This window comes from Oculina patagonica, chromosome 1 (genome assembly GCF_052425735.1).
Source record: "Oculina patagonica isolate OP01 chromosome 1, crgOcupat, whole genome shotgun sequence".
Classification (NCBI taxonomy): domain Eukaryota; kingdom Metazoa; phylum Cnidaria; class Anthozoa; order Scleractinia; family Oculinidae; genus Oculina; species Oculina patagonica.
Genome location: NC_135758.1, coordinates 47,276,453 through 47,297,347, shown reverse-complemented (window position 1 = coordinate 47,297,347; position 20,895 = coordinate 47,276,453). Strand labels below are relative to the sequence as shown.

The 20,895-nt window shown below is 38.2% G+C and overlaps 3 protein-coding genes across 3 annotated transcripts; 1 reads left to right on the top strand and 2 right to left on the bottom strand.

The window, feature by feature from the left end:
• The first annotated feature begins 1,891 nt into the window (after window positions 1-1,891).
• LOC144634890 (uncharacterized) lies at window positions 1,892-5,855 on the top strand. Its single transcript, XM_078493939.1, has 2 exons — window positions 1,892-2,365; window positions 3,329-5,855. The coding sequence occupies exons 1-2, from the start codon at window positions 1,892-1,894 to the stop codon at window positions 4,226-4,228; spliced, it is 1,374 nt and encodes a 457-aa protein (XP_078350065.1). The 3' UTR covers window positions 4,229-5,855.
• Window positions 5,856-6,419: 564 nt separating this feature from the next.
• On the bottom strand, window positions 6,420-11,797 carry LOC144635219 (14 kDa phosphohistidine phosphatase-like). The gene is made up of 4 exons (XM_078494313.1): window positions 11,770-11,797; window positions 7,763-7,960; window positions 7,296-7,420; window positions 6,420-6,519 (listed from the first exon to the last, which is right to left on the bottom strand). The coding sequence occupies exons 2-4, from the start codon at window positions 7,917-7,919 to the stop codon at window positions 6,424-6,426; spliced, it is 378 nt and encodes a 125-aa protein (XP_078350439.1). The 5' UTR covers window positions 7,920-7,960; window positions 11,770-11,797; the 3' UTR covers window positions 6,420-6,423.
• Window positions 11,798-12,655: 858 nt separating this feature from the next.
• On the bottom strand, window positions 12,656-18,445 carry LOC144634730 (uncharacterized). The gene is made up of 2 exons (XM_078493765.1): window positions 16,447-18,445; window positions 12,656-15,439 (listed from the first exon to the last, which is right to left on the bottom strand). The coding sequence occupies exons 1-2, from the start codon at window positions 18,240-18,242 to the stop codon at window positions 14,380-14,382; spliced, it is 2,856 nt and encodes a 951-aa protein (XP_078349891.1). The 5' UTR covers window positions 18,243-18,445; the 3' UTR covers window positions 12,656-14,379.
• Between the last annotated feature and the right edge of the window lie 2,450 nt (window positions 18,446-20,895).

Here is a 20,895-nt window from a genome sequence, read left to right as displayed (position 1 = left end):
GCAAGTTCAGGTTCAGTGACAGATTCGATCAGATTGTTGAGCTGTGAACGAGTTTCCTTGCGGCGGTGAATTTGTTGTTTTCTAAAGATTGTATACGTATATCGTCATGGTTCTTACTTCATTCCATGTAAGAGTTATTTCATCCGGTGGAAAAGATGTTTATGACTTCCTGCCGCTTTCTTGGAAATATAAAGGTTAATTATTCGTGACAACGGTGACCTTGATTTTCCTAAAACGGCAGCTAAACTGAATTCTGCGATGATCAACATAAATACCTCGCCTGGCCGGACCTCGAATGTCAGGAAAACGTGATCTTGAATTTTGCTTCTCAGCTCAGTAAAGGTAAGTATAGATTAGTTCACATGCCGTAATCATCCCAAAGAACTAAGACATTCATTATTTACCAAAATTATGCATAAAATTCCTTTATGCAAATAACGGTTGCCAACGAGTCGTTTCGTCCAATTCGATTGCTGTAAGTTTAATTAACGCTATAAGCTAATCAACTGCAATTAATATTGCCATAACGTGTATCCGACTCCAACTTTTTCTGGTGCTTGAACAAGTTTTCCTTGAAAAGGTTAACATTTGCTTGTAAGCTTTAGTGTAAAGCAAAAAAAGAAAATATTTGTTGTGGTGACAGTGTAGCGTCCTTTCATAACATTTGTTGCATGATTGCGCGAAGTCAACTTGCTTATGAGAAGTTGTACTGAAAATTGTGTTTGAGCAAACACAAGTAAAGGGTATCCGGTCACCACCCCACCAAACAATCTCGCCACCAAACCTGGTGTATTCCTCGTTCTTTAATCCATAAGCCGAGGTGACTTTGCTTGGTGGTGAGGTGACCGGAATACAATGCAGTACCCCGGCCAGGCCTCAAACCCGGGCTGTTCGACTCAGAGTCGAGCGCGCGAACCATTGGGTCACCACGCCTCACACAATTTAAATTTTTTTTTTAATGTACACTTCAATATTTCTGTCATGTTTTGCATGGTCATTGGTTGAAGAATAAAGACAAATATTACAAAACTTTAAATGACTTTCTCAAATACCCTGGGAGTTGTGAAATGTCATTTGGCATGGGCGAAATTTCTAACAAATTTGTCACCGTCAGGCGGAAAAAGTAATCGTATGAGCTTCATGGCACATGGCAATTTTGCACTGGTTTTCCCTCATATTCTCCAGCATATTTTTGGTCTTTCTGTAAAAACATATATATATCAATCACATTTTTCCATGGTCACTCTATTATTAAATACTAGCCATGGTATATTAAAATTCCTGAATTTTGATTGGTTAACAGGCAATGGTACACTGTATATGAGCTCATATACATTGACCACAAATATGGTTGGTATAACATCAATGAGAACAGCCGGGGAGTTCAAATATTGCAATTTTGTGGGTGTTAAAAAACAATTATTCTTCTTGCGCTTGCTGGATATTAGATAGTTGAAGCCAGCTCATATCCAATGCGTGCTCATGGAATATTGTTAAATTTTCAGTATAGTACTTGAATTTGGCCTCCTTATTTGTTAACAAAATCAAACTCAATTGTTTACTTAAGTCCAGTAAATAGGGTGGTTCTCAATAAATTCAATGGCAGGTACAATATTACTTAACAATGGCTCCCTATTAATTCCAACTTCAGTACAGTGAATGAATTAATATACATTGGCCACATTTGTTGTCGTCACTGAAGGCTTTTTTTTTTTCAATTTCATTTTGGCATTTCAAGTGGTTATATTCCATGTTATTAACCAGGGGTTGTCAGGTTATAAGAGGGGAGTTTCACTGCATGTCATTTATTTCTCTTCACTCATAGGAAACATAACGTCTCCAACAAATTTGGTGAATTCAATGAAACAAGGACATCAGCTGTAGCTCAGGCATGTCATCTATGCAGTTCAGTTTGTCCATTCTCTTCTTACAAGTTGTGCTAACAGTACTTCAGCATAGTTCTGTCCAGGCAGCTGTTATCAACAACTGCATCAATTCCACCAGTTCAACTAATTCCTGCAGTGACATCACTTATGAGCAAGTCTATAACACCTTAGCAAAGTCGCAAAACAGTTTCAACATTGAATCAGCATTATATCCAGCCAAGAAGCCATCCTCAGTTCGTGTGTTCGTAAATGTGTATGGTCCTAACAAAACAGAGGATTCAGTTCCTGCCGCAAAGTACACATGGAGCATTTCCTGTCTGTATGCTGCTCTTCCTGCCAAGGCCCTTGAAGTTTGGTCTTTGTGGTCGATCATGGTGGCCAGGCGTACTCAAGAGTTGGACATAACAATTTCACTTAAATTCTGTTGTGATGTGTCAAAAGGGAAATTAAAAGATCATGTTGATGGAGTACTAGCAGCAGTAAGTACATGTAATCAGTAATGACCTTTACATCAGTTGTTCACATGACTTACTTATTGTGTACAAAGGGTTTAGGGGTGTAACGATACATCGAACTATCGATGCATTGCGATTGGGAGTGCTCAGATAGTGATGCATCGATCGCAAATTCATTTATCGATAACAATCGCTTTAGTTTCATTAACTATCGATAGTTACGATATAGTTTTTCAAATGGTGTCCTGTAGTACTTTTTCCTTGATTGAAAAATGCCTCTCTTTGCCATCGTTTCTCGGCTTTCTGTCTGTTGTTTCAGAATCCGTACTGTATAACAAGCCATAAAAGCAAACTTCACGGACATCGCTCGTCTCCAGGGTCTTATCCGCGTTCAAAATGGTGGTTCAAATATTAACTTCACCCCCATCTAGGAGAAAGAAATGATTACACGCTATAAAGTCGCTAACTACAATACTATCGCAATAGTATCGCAATAGTGTCAGTACTATTGCAATAGTAATTCGACTATCGCAATACTATCGCAATAGGCAAAAACACCCCAATAGTCACCCCTACAAAGGGTAGTATTACACACCTGTACCTCCATCACCATCCCATTCTCCTAATGAATTCCACACCCATCTACCTGACTAGTTTTAAAAACATAAAATTATTGCACTTTTCAAAACCATGCGAACTCTGAAGTTTAAAATCCAACTAACACTTGCGTTTTTCGCTGCCATCAATCATAATTATGGCAACAGCCAATGACTCATGAAAAACAGAAACAAACAAAATGGATCAAAATCTACCAATCACAACTGACAGATGTGACCTTTTGACCTGGTTGAAGTGAACTTCTGTTTCCCGAGAAGTCCGCTAAGATGATTGACAGTAGCAAAAAGCGTAAACCATTGGTTGAGGTATGAATATCAGAGTTTGCATGTAATTGAAAACCGTAATAACTCTCTTTTTTCTGTTCAACAGCTTCAAGATCTGGCTGTGAGTCCGAGTATACGAGATCCTCGGCTCAATTCTGCAGAGTGTGTCACAGAAGGCCATAAATCAGACATTATGGCTACAGGACGCAGTGGTCGCATAATAACAATTTTATGCTGTTCTTTCCTCTTTGCCGTACTGAGCGGCCCTTTGCTGGCCTTATATGTATTACACTTTCAAAAAAACAGGCCAGAGATTGTAACTAGGACAACAAATTATCTATGTGGTTTTTTAATATTACTATTTGTTTTATTATTAGTTTGTAAAGAGATAACTTTAGCTAATGACAAGAATGTTCCATCATTCATTCACGCAATATATCCAGTGATTGCAGGTATAGGTTTTGTAACTGGTCTGCTTACATGTGGGTGCTGTAATGTAGAGCGAAGGATTTTTTTCTACATACCATGTGCAAACCTGACAGCTTACCATTTTTGTTGGCTGTTAGTTGGTATAATGCTTAATCCAACATGGGGACTTGCTGCTTTGTTGACAGTTTGCCTTGTGATTGGTGTCTTCACCTATGCCGTTTTCACCTTTCTGTGTTCAGTGTATGACGTCAATGACTACACAGCACCAGAAGCACCACCGGATGACAATAGTAAACATCGTGTGCAGTCTTTTTTCTCCTGTTTGTCTGCTTTCGTTGCTGTTTGTTGTCTTATTGTGGTGGTGATTCTTGCTGGGCAGTCATATCATGGAAGGGAAACTGCAGATGAAGTGTTGAAAGATGGTGTGTTGTATTTAATTTCTGTATTTTTTTCGTGGCTGTACTGGAAGAATTGTGTTGCTTCTAGCAATGCAGCTGCCACATCTCAAAACACCATTGGAGAACTGGACGTCACTAATGAAGCAGAATCGAGCATTCCATTGACCAGATTAAATTAAACCTTTTTTGTATTATCAAATTAATGCGAACACATTATACCAAGAAATCAAAATGTTCAATAAGGGGTTGATTTACCTTGTGCTTTTTACAAAGTTTTTAACTTGAAGATTGATATAAAATTAATCTTTGAGATTTTGTAGAATTTTAAATAGTTTCATAGCTCACTGCAGTTTTAATATTAGTAGTTATTTAGTCTTGAAGTTCATGATGATAATAAATTTATTGCACATTGTAGGAAATAGCGAGGATGTAAGTCAAGTAATTTGTAGTCTGCAAATTAAATGTACATTCTGGGCTCCAAAGCATGCAGCATTACACATGGACCTACATGTAAATATATTCAATATACTCAAGAGATTGAATTTGGTAATTTTAATCTTTTCGAATTCCAAATTGTTAGTTCAAGCACTTGTCTAGTGTTTTCTTTAAGTAACATGTCTCAAGTTGTGGACTACAAGTGTTTTTTCCCTAAAACGTATCAGCCACTGAAAATAACCAGTCCGCGGTGCGGACATGTGGGGGCTTACGAACTTAGACATAATTTACATGTTAATGGGAAACTTATTGACACGAACGAACGAATGAATTACTGAATTGTTGTTTGCACTGCACCAAAATAAAGTGATAATGCACGTCACAGTACCTAGCAGTAAGATATTAAAATTTTAGCTCTGGGCAGTTAATCGAGGGAAAAAAGGTAATCGCAACATGAGATAAATGTACTGCACCAAAATAATCGGATTTAAAACTTATAGCCAGTGTATAACTCCTGAGATGGTAACAAATGCGCGTGATAAATAGCGCAAACAAAATACTTGATGTAAGACTTTGAAGTGGATTCCATAGTGGGAGCAAGCCACCACAAAAATCACACAGTGGGAGCTGTAATAATTTTTAAAATGTTATTTAGTGGCTGTAAATTGCCAAGTATTTTCAATTGTTAATATTTTTTAATTTTGTAATGTGTAAAATTTTTAAATTATGTGTTAAAAGTGTGGAAAGGACTACCAAAAACCTTCCAACACTATTTTGTAGCTAAAAATGAACATTCAATGTATTCCCCCCCCCTGGCCAAAAGGGGTCTCTTTCAGTGTTCTGGTAGTATATATGCACACAACGGAACACTTATAAGGTAGGAGCTGAACTGTGTTTACAGTCAACTCTCTCTAAAACGGACATCATTGACACCGGCTCCAACTGTCTGTCTAAGAGGGGTGTCCGTCTTATAGGGAGTTCAGTTACAGTAAAATGACTGAAAAATGGCAGGGGCGGGTCTTTAAGAGGTGTCCGTCTTATAGAGGTGTCCGTTTAGAGAGAGTTGACTGTATTATCATTCTGAAACTATTAATTTAATGTGTAAAGTACTGTGTGAATGTCGTTGCTGAATGATACTCAAATAGAGTAACTTACATTAGGCAAAACTTTATTGTCCTGTGCACATGGTATGTTCAACATTTATTTCAACACCTTGAATAACATCTACTGGCAGAAAATATGAGATCTGTAGAGCTCTGCTATCAACTTCTTGATGTAGGTCTTGTATCTTCACTAAAATTGAAGATTGTTAAAATTTTATAGTTTTTAAGAGGCTTTTTTTTTAAAAAAAAGAAGAAATGTTTGTTTACAACATTTAAAGAAGATATTTTAAGCCGATCTGTTTTTCTTTTCTAATTTTTCGGTGACATCTGTTCATCTTCATCAGAGTAAGTGGCAGTTTGTTGGTGTTGGTTATCTTCTTTAAATGTCTTCTACCGATCGCACTACTGGTTCCAGTTTTTTTTTTGTTTACAACCTTTTGTAGCAATGTTTAGAGCTGTTCCCTGTGTGTCAAAGGGCAAAATAATGCTATTCTTGGGATAAATCACTATAATTACATTCCTAAGCCATAGGATATAAATACTCAACTTATAAAATGTTACATCTTCAGAAAGGCTATTAGACAAAATTTTCTACTGTCTAGACACATACAATACTGTAATAATTTTCCTTAATGTACTTCTCTGAGTAAAACAGTGAAAACAAATCAACTGTTTCATACTTCTGTGCAAGTGTCCAGTGCTCATTTGTCAAAGATCTTGGATTATAGCACAAAATCATTTGCATTTTTTAAATAAATTGGTAGTGACTATTAAAATATGCACTGTATGTGTCATCTAATAAATAAAGTCAGACTTCTGAAACAGCGAGCTGTCTTCTAGTAACCTTCATTGGAGAATGTAATGCTCTCGTAGTCTGGATAAGCCTTCTTAAGTATTTCCACTGCGATGGAGTGATCTGCTCGACCAAACCCCTGAAAACAAAGAAGTTATTTTAATTTACATTCTGAATATATATTTATATAAAAAATCTAATTACCGGTATGCAGGGTGTATACTGTGGGTGGCCCTCAGGGGGAGTGACTATTCTGCACTCAGTTCATTAGTGAGGATTTTATTTTTTTTAATACACGAGGTACAAATCACACTTAAAAGATTTTTTTTAGCTAAAAAATGATGAGACCAAGAAGATTCGAACCCGGATCGCAGGCATGCTGAGCGGGAATGCTATCAACTAAGCCACAGATGACCATCTAGAATCCTGATTCTTTAGATAGAAATCCTAACCCTATTATAAAAGCTAACTGCAAGCAACTCAAGCTATTTAATAAGTAGGCTAACCGGAGTGCTATTCAGGCTGACGGCAGTGCTGTTTAGTTTTCACAACAGAAACTGAGTGTTAAGTGTCACGAGGTGTCTCACTATTGTCTCACAACATCAACTGAGTGCTTGCATCTGGTATCGCCCTCCCTAGCAACTGAGCCAGCCCAGACAAGACAACATTTCACAAAATATCCGTGAAACATCTACATTTCAAATTGCAATGAAGGCTTTGGACAGGGTAACCCTAGGTGGAGGATTGCAGGATGGTACTGAGGAGCAAGCCAACCCACTCTCTCACTTCGCCCCACTTAACATGGCAACGTTTTTCATGTTAACATCGTTAACATTGTTTTCACAATTGTTCCATAAACCTGGAATCATACCTTTTTCTCCCTAGAAGAAAGTTCATTAAAAGAGTTCAGCTTACCATAGAGTAGCCATAGACAAGAATTTTTTTGTCAAATCTGTCGTGCTGTATTCGCCCACCTCCCACACAGTCACTTTTCAATCCCAGTCTTTCAATTTCAGCCTCAACTTTTTCATATATGTCAGCTGGAAGGATACAAATAATATTAAAGTGGCACCAGGTAAGGTTTTAAGTTTTATCATAGCTTTTCAATGGTAGTAATTGATATTTTTCTCAACTATATTTTAATTCCATACAAACTCTTTGGTTACCTGTGAATTCACAAAACATTTTAGCAACAAAAACATTGTTATAAAGCAACCGAAATTAAATCCTAATTCTCGACATTTGAGTTTATCCTGGATTTACATTAATTCCTATGGTTTCTAAACAACCTTGTTCCTGAGTGAAAGGAGAGAAACTCGATGAATAACTTGTTCACTTGAACTCTGTCAAAGCTCTCTCGTTATATCTGTCACACAACCTACCATGATAATCTGCCCAATCGAATCCTCTTACTACATACTTGAAAACACCACCCTGTGATTTATCTATTACTTTGATGAGAACGTATTTGAAACGTCCATTCGCATCAATTTCCACATCAGAAACATTTGCCAACTTTGCCGACGTTCCTTCCGCCATGTTGGCCGTGAGTGTCGACTCGAGGAGCTGGGGATATCAACCTCGTCCCCAGGGCCTTCTCGGTAAATGGCAGTCGTTACGAGATGACCCTGGCCAAGGCTGATATAACGGCATCGCAGAGTGGTCTATTCTAACCTCAATCCTGATTGGTTCATGTAATCCAAAACAAATATGGCGGACAAGAGTGGGTCTTATTAATGGGGTCGATTTTACTTGAAATTTAAGCCATTTACAGCTGCAAAGGTAAGTCTTTTCCAATATATTTATAATTCTCAAGATTCAAATAATTCGGTAGAAGTAGAAGCGTTAAATTCACTTCATTGCGAACTTTTCGCTTTGCTGTTTTGACTGTTTTATAACTTAATATTCCTGCCGAAAGTAGAACCTAGTTCTGTCGGAAAGTAACATTCAAGATGAAAGAGTCATTTCGACACCGGGCTGCAGCTATGTACGAGATGCAAATCTAAAACGTAAAGGAATTTCTGCCCGTCGTAGACATAGTTGGACCTAAAGTGCTCGTGTTCTTTTTCGGAGGAAATTCGATTTCAATTTGTCGCGTTCGAACACATATCATCACCCATTCACTGTCTGCATTCTTCCGAATATGATATTGGTGCTTTCTAAGGGTCTGTTCTCATTATGAATTTATTTATACCACTCCTTTTTTGTAGGTCCTTATACAAGTGGTGGACGTGTTTTAAATCATGCTCAAGTAGTGCTGGAGAAAATAGGTGACCAAAGGAGATAAATTAAGCGTGTTAATAAGGGATCTATTAAAATATTAATTAATTAATGTGAAGGATAAAAAAACTTTGGTCAATTTAATTTCTTTAAAAAATTAAAGTTGTATCGTGTACTGTTCTCAGAATATGTTGTCTCAGACTTGCTTGCTTTCCCTTTTACAGTTACCTCATGATCAGTAAAGGCTGATTGCAAACATGACAGACAGAGTATATTGAAATTTAAAAACAATTTGTAACAAAATATTTCTGATGAAACTTGAGGTATTTGAAAATGTGATCAAACACTTAAATGAGACTAAAAAAGAGAAAAATCAGGAAAATAAAACTACAAAAATATATGTTCTTTGTGAGGTCATTTACCTATCTCACTGTCATAGTTTTGATTTGTCTTTAGGTTCCCTAAATGGATATTTTATAAGGAAAACCTTATCAGTGTACTGTTTTAACGTGGCTCATCGCACATCAAAACCTGAAAGCATTGTACTGTGGAAATGTTTGGGAAGTCATGTGTCACTTGGATGATGAAGCCCAGCCCTGTTTGCCCCAGCAGGGGTACTTAGGGTTTCAAGTGACAGGGATGATAGAAGGATTTTTTTGGGTTTGACAGTTTCGGTTCCGGGATTTTTTTGGGTAGGAAAATTTGTAAGTATTTTTTTTTTAATAAAAATAAGGGAATTAATTTTTGGTCCAGGGATTTTTTTGGGCTTCTGTGGGAAGCCCTAGGGATTTTTTTGGGTCTTGATTTTTGCGCTCATTCGATCATCCCTGTCACTTGAAATCCTGAGTACCCCCTGGGCTGTTTGCAGCCTTTAAAGCCTATGCTAGATAAGATGCAAAACATTTCTTCCTTTCACAAGATTTGCTATTTTCCAAAAACTTTGCTGTGGTAGTGCATTGCTTTAACAGTTCATGCTTTTTTTAATTTCAAGTATTATTTTCTAATCTTTTTCATGCCAGCAATAGCTACTTAAGGCCAAAATGGCTCTGATTTCTTTACCCTATCCCAGACAAAATTGGTTAAAACCCCTCCTCCACATACAGCAATACGCGCCTATGTAGAGCTTCAAATTAGATATTATGTACCACCTTCACTCTCTTGTGATAAAACAGGCAGCATTTTTTTGAAACTAACAGAACATGATCATCATAAAATTAATATTTACAAGGCTGAAAAGTAATTAAAGTCCACAGATGCCATCTACGCAAAAATCCATTTCACTCTCTTGAGTGATTAATTATTTGCACAGCACAATCTTTTTACAAGTATGGGATCACTGGAGGCCAAATGATCCAACAATGGCATTCAGAACTAACAAGTCTATTCTTATGTTTTAAAACTCTTTTCATGGGGATAAACAGTGTCTGTGTGGACAGTCTCACAAATTTTAAAGATGACTGTTTTGAGTCAAAACAATTTTTTTGCTCCTGTTTAAAGAGTGTAGCTGGGGGTTGAGGCATGGGGCGCCCTTTACATCCCTCTGTGAGACAATTTAAGAAGCGAGCGTAAATTGTTTTTAGGTATTTTAAAACAGGAATTTTCTACACAAATTATGCCATTTTGGAATTTATGACATCAATGTATTGCCCATTTGTTTCACGCAAAGAATGCATGCTTCCTAACAATACAGTGGAAACACACTGATGTCAAAAAGTCCAAAATGGCAACATGTGGGAAATGTAAAAGTGATCATCTTTTAGCATTTTGTATTCTGATAAAATGTTAAATCATCCTCATCCTGTAAAATTTGTGATTTAGACATCATTTCAAGCAACACAACATTAACTAGCCTGCCATATGTGGTCACAGGTGTAATCCCAAGTTCTACACCCTGTTTAAGTCTATTATGTGCATAACTATGTGCATAACATATTTGAAATGAAAGTGTCAATATTTTAAACTGCTGTGGTAAAAAAGTTAAAACTAATTCCAGAAGATTACAGTTATGTGGGTTCACCTGTTTTGATGTACAAAATAGCCACTCAAGTGGATGTAAATATCTCAAAATTTCAGTTAGAACTTCACCTCATGTAAAAGTTTGTAAAACAAAGCGAAATTGGCCTCAACTAAGGTAAGCTTCAAACATGTATAAATTTGAGTTTAAGCTTTCAGGGGGAGCGATTGCAGAATACCCGGTCACTTCATTTACATGTGTCCGAATGCTTTAAAGAATGAGGCATAACACAACAGGCACTTTGTTATTCAATGAGATGCAAAAGAGTGGCCGGGTATATGGCCATAATATGGATATGGATATTTCATAATTTCAGTTACAACTTCACCTTATGTAAAAGTTTGTAGAACAGAGTGAACTTGGTCATATAAAAGCGAAAATGTATGAGTTTAGTTAAAGCTTTTAGGGTCAAGGTTATGTGTATCACTGTAATAAGTTAGAATGAATTATAAAGCAGAAAAATTTGCCACCGAAATCGATTGATATGTTGATCATACATTTGTAGGGTATTAAGCACACATTTTGCCTCTTTACCTTTAAGCAGCTAAGTTTTAGTTTCTCTTGCACTCAATCAAAATACAGAAAGTAAATATATTAAGACTTCAATAACAGTACATAGACTACATAAGCTTACAGACTGTGTAACATTTAATTTTTTTACTTTCCGTACCTTCCCGATTCTCATACCTCACGGTCTACATTCGAACACCTGGCGAAAATAACAGGGTTTTCAAAACAAGCGGGCAGCCGCCGGAGTTCCACCAGCTACTTGATTTTTGTCACCAGTTTAATGGTCGTAGCAATCAGCTTGTAAGAAACAAGCTTGGCTTGTCACAGTCGCCTACTCTTTCAGTTGCTGACGCCTACTTCAACATTTTGAAATCCCTGAAATAATATCTATGCTTTACGAAGTAATCACTGCCTCCTGCATGAAGTTTACGCCCTGAAACGCCGTCGAAGAGTCAATTCGAATTCAAACTGGACCGCCATTTTGTTTTGGCTTCTCTGAAAAGTCACGTGACAAAAATCTCCAAGATTTTTGGAGATTTTGTACCACGTGACCCAGCCTTTGCCAGGGTCTTCTCTCGACGAGCCGCCATTTTGAAAACTCGTCGCCGAGAAGGCCCTGGGGACGAGGTTGCTGGGGATATCGACGGGAGAGCCTCGATCCAGGTCTCCTCATCCCCTCCGTTGCCACTCATGAGCGCACTATACCTACGTGTAGCTGTACCCACCCCCCCCCCCCCGAGGAAAAGCGGGAGGGACTTCCCTCCCGCTTTTCCTCGGGGGGGGTGGGTACGGCTACACGTAGGCTATGAGCGCACAGGTAGCCCAAGATCCTAAAGGAGCCGTCAACATATAGACCACATACGACATTGCGTAATATATATTAATAACGTTATTATAAGGGTTTGTATGGGAATATAACGATCGTAAAAAATAATTCAAAATAGAGGAAAAATATCCAATAAAATTCACTTAACTATCCTCTTCTGTCTATATCTTGTGTTTCTATGCCGTTTGGAGGCGATTTGAAGCCATTTCAGTGGGTTTTAGGTTCGCTGGTTTCCTATCATTTAAGGGTTTGTATGGGAATATAACGATCGTAAAAAATAATTCAAAATAAAGGGGAAAATATCCGATAAAATCGACTTACCTATCCTCTTCTATGCAAATCTTTTGTTTCTATGCCGTTTGGGGGCGTTTTGAAGCGATTCCAGTGGGTTTTAGGTTCGCTCTCTAATGGGAATATAACGATCGTAAAAAATAATTCAAAATAAAGGGGAAAATATCCGATAAAATCGACTTACCTATCCTCTTCTATGCAAATCTTTTGTTTCTATGCCGTTTGGGGGCGTTTTGAAGCGATTCCAGTGGGTTTTAGGTTCGCTCTCTACAGTTGTCTCTATATACCAGCGAACCTAAAACCCACTGAAATGGCTTCAAATCGCCTCCAAACGGCATAGAAACACAAGATGTAGACAGAAGAGGATAGTTAAGTGAATTTTATTGGATACTTTTCCTCTATTTTGAATTATTTTTTACGATCGTTATATTCCCATACAAACCCTTATAATAACGTTATTACGCAATGTCGTATGTGGTCTATATGTTGCCGGAGCTTGGGCTACCTGTGATGAGCGGTTCTTCATTTAGTAACTTCATTCATTAACACAGGCCTCGTTACGTTTTCTATTTCGTTATTTGTTTTGTTAAAATCTTGTTTGTGTAATAATTTATTCGCCAGAATTTGCCGCATTACTGTAGGTCTGGTCAAGTCTACACTCAAGAAGAGTATAATTCACAGGAGTTCAGGGCTGGCTTTAAACTGGGTGGTTTACAGCGTTTCTGCAACTTTGTCCCCAGGGGCCCATTTCTTGAAGTTCCTGAAAGGTTTTTACACCTGGAAAGCCGTAGCAAAATCTCAGACCTTATTATGGAGCTGACTTTCATTCACATATTTTTAACATGAACAGAGGATCCTAGCCTGCGAAGTAGAAAGAGAAGTAGAGGAATAGACCCAATGCAAATATGGCAGCTGTTAATTTTCGGCTCCCAAAAAAATCATTTGTAAACAAAATTAAATTACTCTAACTTAACAATTAAGTCAAAGTAAATCAGTGTATGAAGTTTGAAGGCTATACTTTCATCTAATTGGAAGTTACAGGGGCATTTATATTGCCAAAAACATGAAAACGAGGCTAGGCAGGCCAGGGTGACTTTTCCCATACAAATCTCTTAAATTTTAATGAGTCATAACTTTGCAGCCATTTAACCCAAAACACTCAAACTTTTCAGAATAGCATAATATTTCATATATATTTAAGTGCCACCATCAGCGTTTTAAGAAATAATTTTGATCAAACAACAGAAATGAATAACAACCATTTTTGCATAAGGTCTCTAGGGAGTTGGTTATTCGTGTAGGGTAAGGGGCAGGGGACAAATTTTTGAGGGAGGCAATTATTTTAAATATTTCCTGTGTAACACAGTATGTTATTACCATTTGTACAGTGTGGGTCACTCAAGAGATCTCTGATGGTGGTGCAAGTGTTTTATCAGTCCTCTCTTTACATAAAAAAGCCCATGGGCGCATTGCAGACCTATGGGATTTTCTGGCCGCTCTACACTGCATGGATTCTCCTTAAGTTATAATCTGCGTGGATTCTCCGTTATCATTGCGTGGATATTTCTCCTTAAGTTATAATCTGCGTGGATTCTCTTTAAGTTATAATCTGCGTGGATTCTCTTTAAGTTATAATCTGCGTGGATTCTCCTTAAGTTATAATCTGCGTGGATTCTCCTTAAGTTATAAATCACTGTGCAGTGACTTGACCAGTAAAGAAACTAAGTCATTCATAATTATGGCGTGGAATTCTGAAGTGCGTGGATTGCATAACCATGTTTGTTTATAGATAGTTGCGTTAGGTAATGCTTAATCACCATGTGCACAATCTCCGCATTTAAAGATCCCTTTTCTTAGATTCAGGGCATTTAAATAGAGATAAGCAAGCTGGAAAGTCTGGGCGAATTTTTGACCCTCCCACCTCCCCTTTGGCAACGTACTACACAGCTTTCTCACCCAGTCGCTCATTGCCTTGGCCACAATCTTTTGCCACATCTTATCCATGCCAGACAATGAGTGGCATAATTACTGAGTGAGAATGGACAGTCAATGGTACACTATTTTTGCAGAAAGAGGTCACCTATTAAAGAGATACATATACAAGAAATTATGTAGAATAATACATTCTAGCTTATTGTCTATTCCCACTGTGTTGATGCAGTTGACTCTTTTGCAGAATGGACAGACACACTCTTGTCATCAATGTCCCCTGCGGACTGAGAAGTCTTCCTCAAAAATGGAAACTGAATGTTTTCAGCATGAAAAATCTGTCTCTGCTCACTGGTAAATGAACCGTCAACCATTTGAATAGCATCATCAATCATGTCAAGTACTAGTGATTCCATGCAACACTGAATATGCACATCAGAATGCCCCTCAAAAGTCCAAGTGAGTCGCTTCATTGCCTGCAATGCAGCAGGAGTCCTTTCATCATCCTGTTTGTCAACATGAATCCATTTCTGAAATGCCTTCCATGTTTGAATGCGTTGTTCTTGGGTGTTCTCGTCCTTCACTTGTAATAAAATTGCTGAATTGAACTTTCTTGCAAACAGCAATACTTGCAGCCCTTTGCATGTGCTGGCAACTTGCACTTTAGATGTAGGTGGGATTTGGCCTTTCTTGAAGCTAAGATGGCAACCCACCCACCCTTCCTCAGTCTCTGCCATGACTTCATTTCCCGTTGTCATAGAAACTGCAGTTAAAGTGCCGTTTACATTCGCCACAATGTATTCACTTCCTGTAGCATCAATGGCTCGTGAGATCTCAAAAGAGCATGTTTGCCCATACAAACATTTCACATAATCATCATTGTTAAGTTTGATGTGAATGTAATTCTTGCTGACTCCCACAGAAGGTTCAAGATCAATGATGACAAATGACGCATGGGCTTCCTGTGGTTCTGCTTTGGGAAACAGAAGCATGAACACAAGCTTCGTGCCTGCATAGTTCGCTGCAAGAGAGATAAACTTTGAGCATGGAATTTCAACAGGTTTGTACAGCCGTGTGACATAAGAGGCTAATAACCCTGATGAAAGGTAGTAGGTAACACGGTGAAATGTTGATCCTGATTCAGGAACATTCTTTGGTGCAAAAATGTGAGTAACTTTGTCATCCAGCTCATCCGTCTGCCATGGTTTTCCCAACTGAAGCGATTTGATGTATTTCTGGACCTTTTTCTGCTTTTGAATCATTTCTTGCCTGAAACAAGAAAATTGTTATATTATGTATACATGTATTTAAATATGTCTAAAAGAATAATATTATTATTTTGCCAAACATTTACAAAAAGTGATATATCTGTTGCGGTTCAATTTTACCCCTGGTGCAATTTGGTATATTTTCTTTGTCCTAATGTATGGTAATAAATGATAATGAATATAAAAGAAAAAAATACCAGATTCTACCAAGGGTAAAATTAACCACAACATATCTATACTGCTAAATATCATGGTGGAAATTCAAGTATCATTCCTTCGCAGCTTTCTTATTCTCAAGTCCTAAGTGTTGTGTATGCACACAAGTGTGTGTTGGGGGGAGGGGGTACTCCCAGAAATACTTAAAACCTGTTTTGAGGTTAAAGGAGCGATGTCATGGTATTTTAAGTCATTTTTCTGTAAAGCGCCATGAGCCATGGATATGGCGCTATATAAATCTTTATTATTATTATTATTATTATTATTATTATTATTATTATTTTTCCAACATGGAAAAACACCAAAGGAGTGATAAAAATCTGAAAATAACGAAGGATGGTTTCAACTGACGAAGATTAACCCTTGGACGCACAAGCAAAATCATACCCCCACCATCATGGAATGTAAAAATAACAAAATCTAAGGATTTTGTTTTAAGAAACTGGAAAAAGAAAAAGGTTAAAAATGTTGATTTTTGGCGAGACCAGCTTGTAATTATGACGTTGCCATGGCAAGATCAAATGTCAAAGACACAAATTTGACATTACAAAATTTTGCAGAGGATAAATGAACAGCTACTAAAAGTTCCAGCATTATAGAGTAAATCCTCTTTTCAAAATTTCGAAAAAACCTTATGAGGGAGTGGCATTAACCCCCTGCCCCCTTGTCCTTACGAGGGTAAAGATGGATTACAAAGGACAAACTTCAAAAAATTTACCAATTTTTCCAAGATGCCTTGTTCACGACAGAGCTCCTTTAATTTGCCAATACAACATAGAAACCGATAATTACCTGAGACGATGCTGTTTTCGACTTGGACCTTTCACAACATCAGTGAACTCAACTTTCTCCTGTGCTCCCACAACAGGCCTGTAAGTCACCTCTGACATGTTCAGCCTGTACTTGATGCTAGGAACAAACCAGCCAAATCCTGTTAAAGATTCGCTGGAATATTCCCACAAGTTAATAAATCCCTTGTCATCTACGGTTACCATGGGGGTAATGTTGTTTACAAAACTTATCAACACAATGCGATGATTATGTGCTTTGAACAGTTCAGCATCAATATCTTGGCCAATCTTATGAGTTGCACCATTTACTGGGTGAACTTGTGGGAATGACATCACAGAGGCAACCTCTCTGAAATTGAGCCTTAGAATGTTTCCATTGTTCAAGCCTACCATTAAAAATGCTTGCTTTCCGAGAAGTGAAGCTGAAGGATGGAACGCAACTGCTGTTGCCTCACTTGATAAATCTTTGGAATCTGAGAAAGGTCCACTTGTAAAAATGAAGTCCTTTGGCTCAAGAGATAACATGAGAACTAATGCAGTCGGCTTGAAACCAAGATTCTGCTCAATTGGTTCAAATGATTTCACATCGTAAGGTACGGATACAGTGTCACTTAGAGACCATATTGTGACAACACCATACTCATTCAGACTGACCACTAGTGAAGAGTCAAAACTCCACTGTATTTCTTTGACAGCAGCATTTTTTCCACGGCTGGTTCTCAATATGCGTGGTGGGTAGGTTGCTAAATCCCATATAAGGATATCCCCTTGAACACTGCCAAGAGCAATGAGGCTGTCATTGGGTGACACAGCGCTACATGAAATGCCTTTGTATCGTCTTGGTAATGGCAGAGTTGAGAGATCAACAGTATTACCCAACCAAAATTCTGATTCTTCATTGTGAAAGTCAACTTGTTCCGAAAGCAGACTTTCATCAGGCATGTCACTGAAAGGCGTGATGTCGTGAAAATGCAGAACAGTACCATCAAACGTGTCTTCCTCTTCGTCTACTGCTATTTCAATGCCTTGTACACTATCTTCCCTGCGGAACGTTTGACTATGAGACCATACATTCCCTTTCCTCTGAGCCTCCTTTTTCATTTGTGATAGAGCATTGTTAAGCATGGCAACTCTACTCTGGCTATCTGATTGTGACTGTAGTTCAAACGAATTCAATATGATACCGTCAAGCATGTTTCTAGTTTGAGCTTCAAAGGCCATTATTTCATTAGCTGTTTCCCTGGCTGCTTGATGAATAACATCGGTAAAAATACTTTGCTCAATGTCTAAACTCAACTGTAGAATTTCATCATGTTTCCTTTCAACTTCAAGCTCCTCAAAAAACCTTTCAGCAATAGTAGTTGCTTCATTCTCAGATTTATTGCTGGGGTGTTCTCGTACGATAAAATCTAAAACTTCCTCAATCCACGCTCTTACAAACTCACGAACAAAGTAGAAATCTTCTAACTGCCAAGGTTCATACGAACCGATACCCATTTCTCCATCATAAGGTTTTCTCAGTGAGTCCGTTCTTGCCTGGTTTTCTTGTCTAAGCGTTTGAACTTTCCTTTCAAATGCTGGAATTCTGTTTTTCGTCCTTTCAATCGCTATTGATAATCTTGATGGTGATGCAGAACTGTTTCTTGAAGTTGCTGAAGAAGTTGTGGACTCCCTCCCGCCAAACTCGTTTTTCAATGAAAGCAGTCTTGCCCTTTCAAGTAGAATTTCCTCCCGTTGTTTTTCAAGTTCGAACTTTCTAGCTAAACGGGCTTCTTTTCTTTGATGAGCTTCTTCCATCTTCTAGCCAAATGAAGCAAAAGCAAACCCAAGATCAACAACAGTTGTCAAGTGCCGACTGCCATTTTGTTTTTAGAGCCCGGGACCACTCCGTGATCCCGTGCTTACTCACGTGTGTCCTCGCGAGTAACCTCGCGCGTCTCTCTCGCGAGGTTACCATAAAACCGCAGGTAACCAACGCGTACTATGAGCGTTTGTATGGATTTCAAAATAAGTTTAAATTATCTCTTTTTCCCTTTGAAAAACTAAATCAAAGGCTCTTCGAGCAACCTCATGGTAATTCGATGAATGAAGTACATACCTCCGCATTTTTTTCTAAATAAGTGTCCAATATAGTAAAGCAATCCCACTTTGCTTTATTTTTCCACGTGAGTTGCGTCATTGATGACTCGTGCTCTCATGGGTCGTAGCGCTATTCAGTTTTCACAACCAAAATATTTAGCGGTCAGTGTATTATCTTTGATCCTTTTAAGCATTAAGTGAATTTGTTTTGTGAATATGTTTACTTTTCTGTCAGCACGTATAGCGTTATTTTTGAGCAGCGGATAAAATTTGAGAGAAAAGATACGCCCGAGCACTTCGTGTATCTGCTTGACTCAAAAATTGATGAAAAACGGATGACGTGACACGGGGTGACGTGAAACAAAAACGTGCTTAACTATATGAAGTTCATAGCTGCTTTCAGTTATATCACAATCTCACTTAATTTGCCTTTAATTTTTTTCTTGCATGAATGGGTCATTGATATTTTCATTGATAGTTTTTTTCTTTTAATAATCGTTGAATAATGTAATACAATCTCACTTTGTTTTATTTTTCCATGGACATTGTGCGTCATGATTGTGCGAACCATCATGCGTCATGATGGTTCGTGCCCTCAGGCTTCGTAGCGCGAATTCTATTTCATCACAAAAATATTGAAGTGTAACTTTCGATCCTTTTAAGTGTTAAGTAAATTTGTTTTGTGAATATGTTTATTTTTCTGCCAGCACGTATAGCGTTATTTTGAGCAGCAAATAAAATTTGAGAGAAAGATGCGCGTTTCTGCACGACTCAAAAAGATGAAGAACGGATGACGTGACTTGAAGATGATGTGACGCGAAACAAAAACGTGCATAAATGTTGTGTTTACTAAAACGCGTCTTTGGATGTTTTCTTACGTGAATGGGTCATTGATAGCCTATGCTCTGAGGCTTCGTAGAGCGGATTCTATCCTCTTTTATCACCAGAGGATAAGTGTAACTGATCCTCTTTCGATTTGTTTTGTGAAAACTTCAATTCAGTTCCCTGAAAGAGAGAGACCCTGGGAACGAGGTTGGAGAATAATTTGTTAAGACATGCATTGAATGGCGTTTTTATAGAACCTTTCTGTCAGCACGTTCACCGTTAAATGCATGAATTAATTGCGGTTTAATATCAGAATGGAGTGAGCGAGTGGTCGAGTGAGGGAAACACGTCACTTCAAGAATGATCACTACACCTCATTACCATTCGGTAAAAACGCTTTAAACCTTACCTGGTGTCCTTATCTGTCTAATATTCCGTGCACATCGCAGCGGATTTATCTGTCGCGCACTCCCCCCTCACCGCTCCATTCATAAAAGTGCAGATTTTAAAATTCTGCCATGATTATTACAACAATATCATACAATAGTGTACAGAAGAAACTTTCATTACTTATCCACTTAACTGGTTGCACGAGTTTTGCTGGGGGGGGGGGGGAATAAATCACAAGGACGATATGAAAGTGATTCTCCTGGGAAAATTAGAATTAAATTATGCACCTATCAATGTTAAGCCCGAGGGGGGGGGGGGTCGGGCAAGGGGTGGGGATTTTGACATTTTCTATAAAAAAATGTCAAATTCCCCACCCCCGGGACAAAATAATTGGTCAAAATCCCCATGAAAAGTGGTCAGATGTCCTTCAAACCTTCTATATATGAAAAAAATCCCTATCCTGGGGCCATCACGTACGATCAAAATCCCTACCCTGGGGACCTGCCTCACGATCAAATTCCCGTGGTTAGCCCGACCTCCCCCCCCCCCCTCGGGCTTAACATTGATAGGTGCATCATTAAAGAAAACCAATCTGGGCGTGGCTCATGCTTTTTTTTGCCCTGCAACATGTTGCCTCTTGTGATATGATATCATTTCTTGATTTGCGGCGACAAAATGAACGAAAGCAGCGTTGTCGCAGCGTGTACACACTTCTGGACAATTCGTTGCGACAAAATATAAATTAACCATTGAGAGAGTGTCATGTATTATCGCCATATTCAGGAATTGTACGAACAAGCGCCTTGTCGCAGCGACTTGTTTTGAAGTATGTCTCGGCCAATTACACCTTCGAAAGCGGCATCGCCGACCCTTTCAATTGATAAAAGTAAAGAACTATATAATAATCTCCTTTGCCATTAAACGTTCCCACACCCCCCACCACCAAAATGGTCTTCCGTAAAATAACCTTCCTCCCTTGCTGGGAACTGAATAGAGCTTGGGGTAGTTATCCTCATAAATACTATCAGTTTGTACACATCGCTTTGATTCTGTGTAAAGCAGCAATACACTTTAATAACATTAACCCAGGCCTCATATAAAGCTTCGTATTTGAAGCTTTATATGAGGAATTTGATCTAATTACTTTACAAAATAT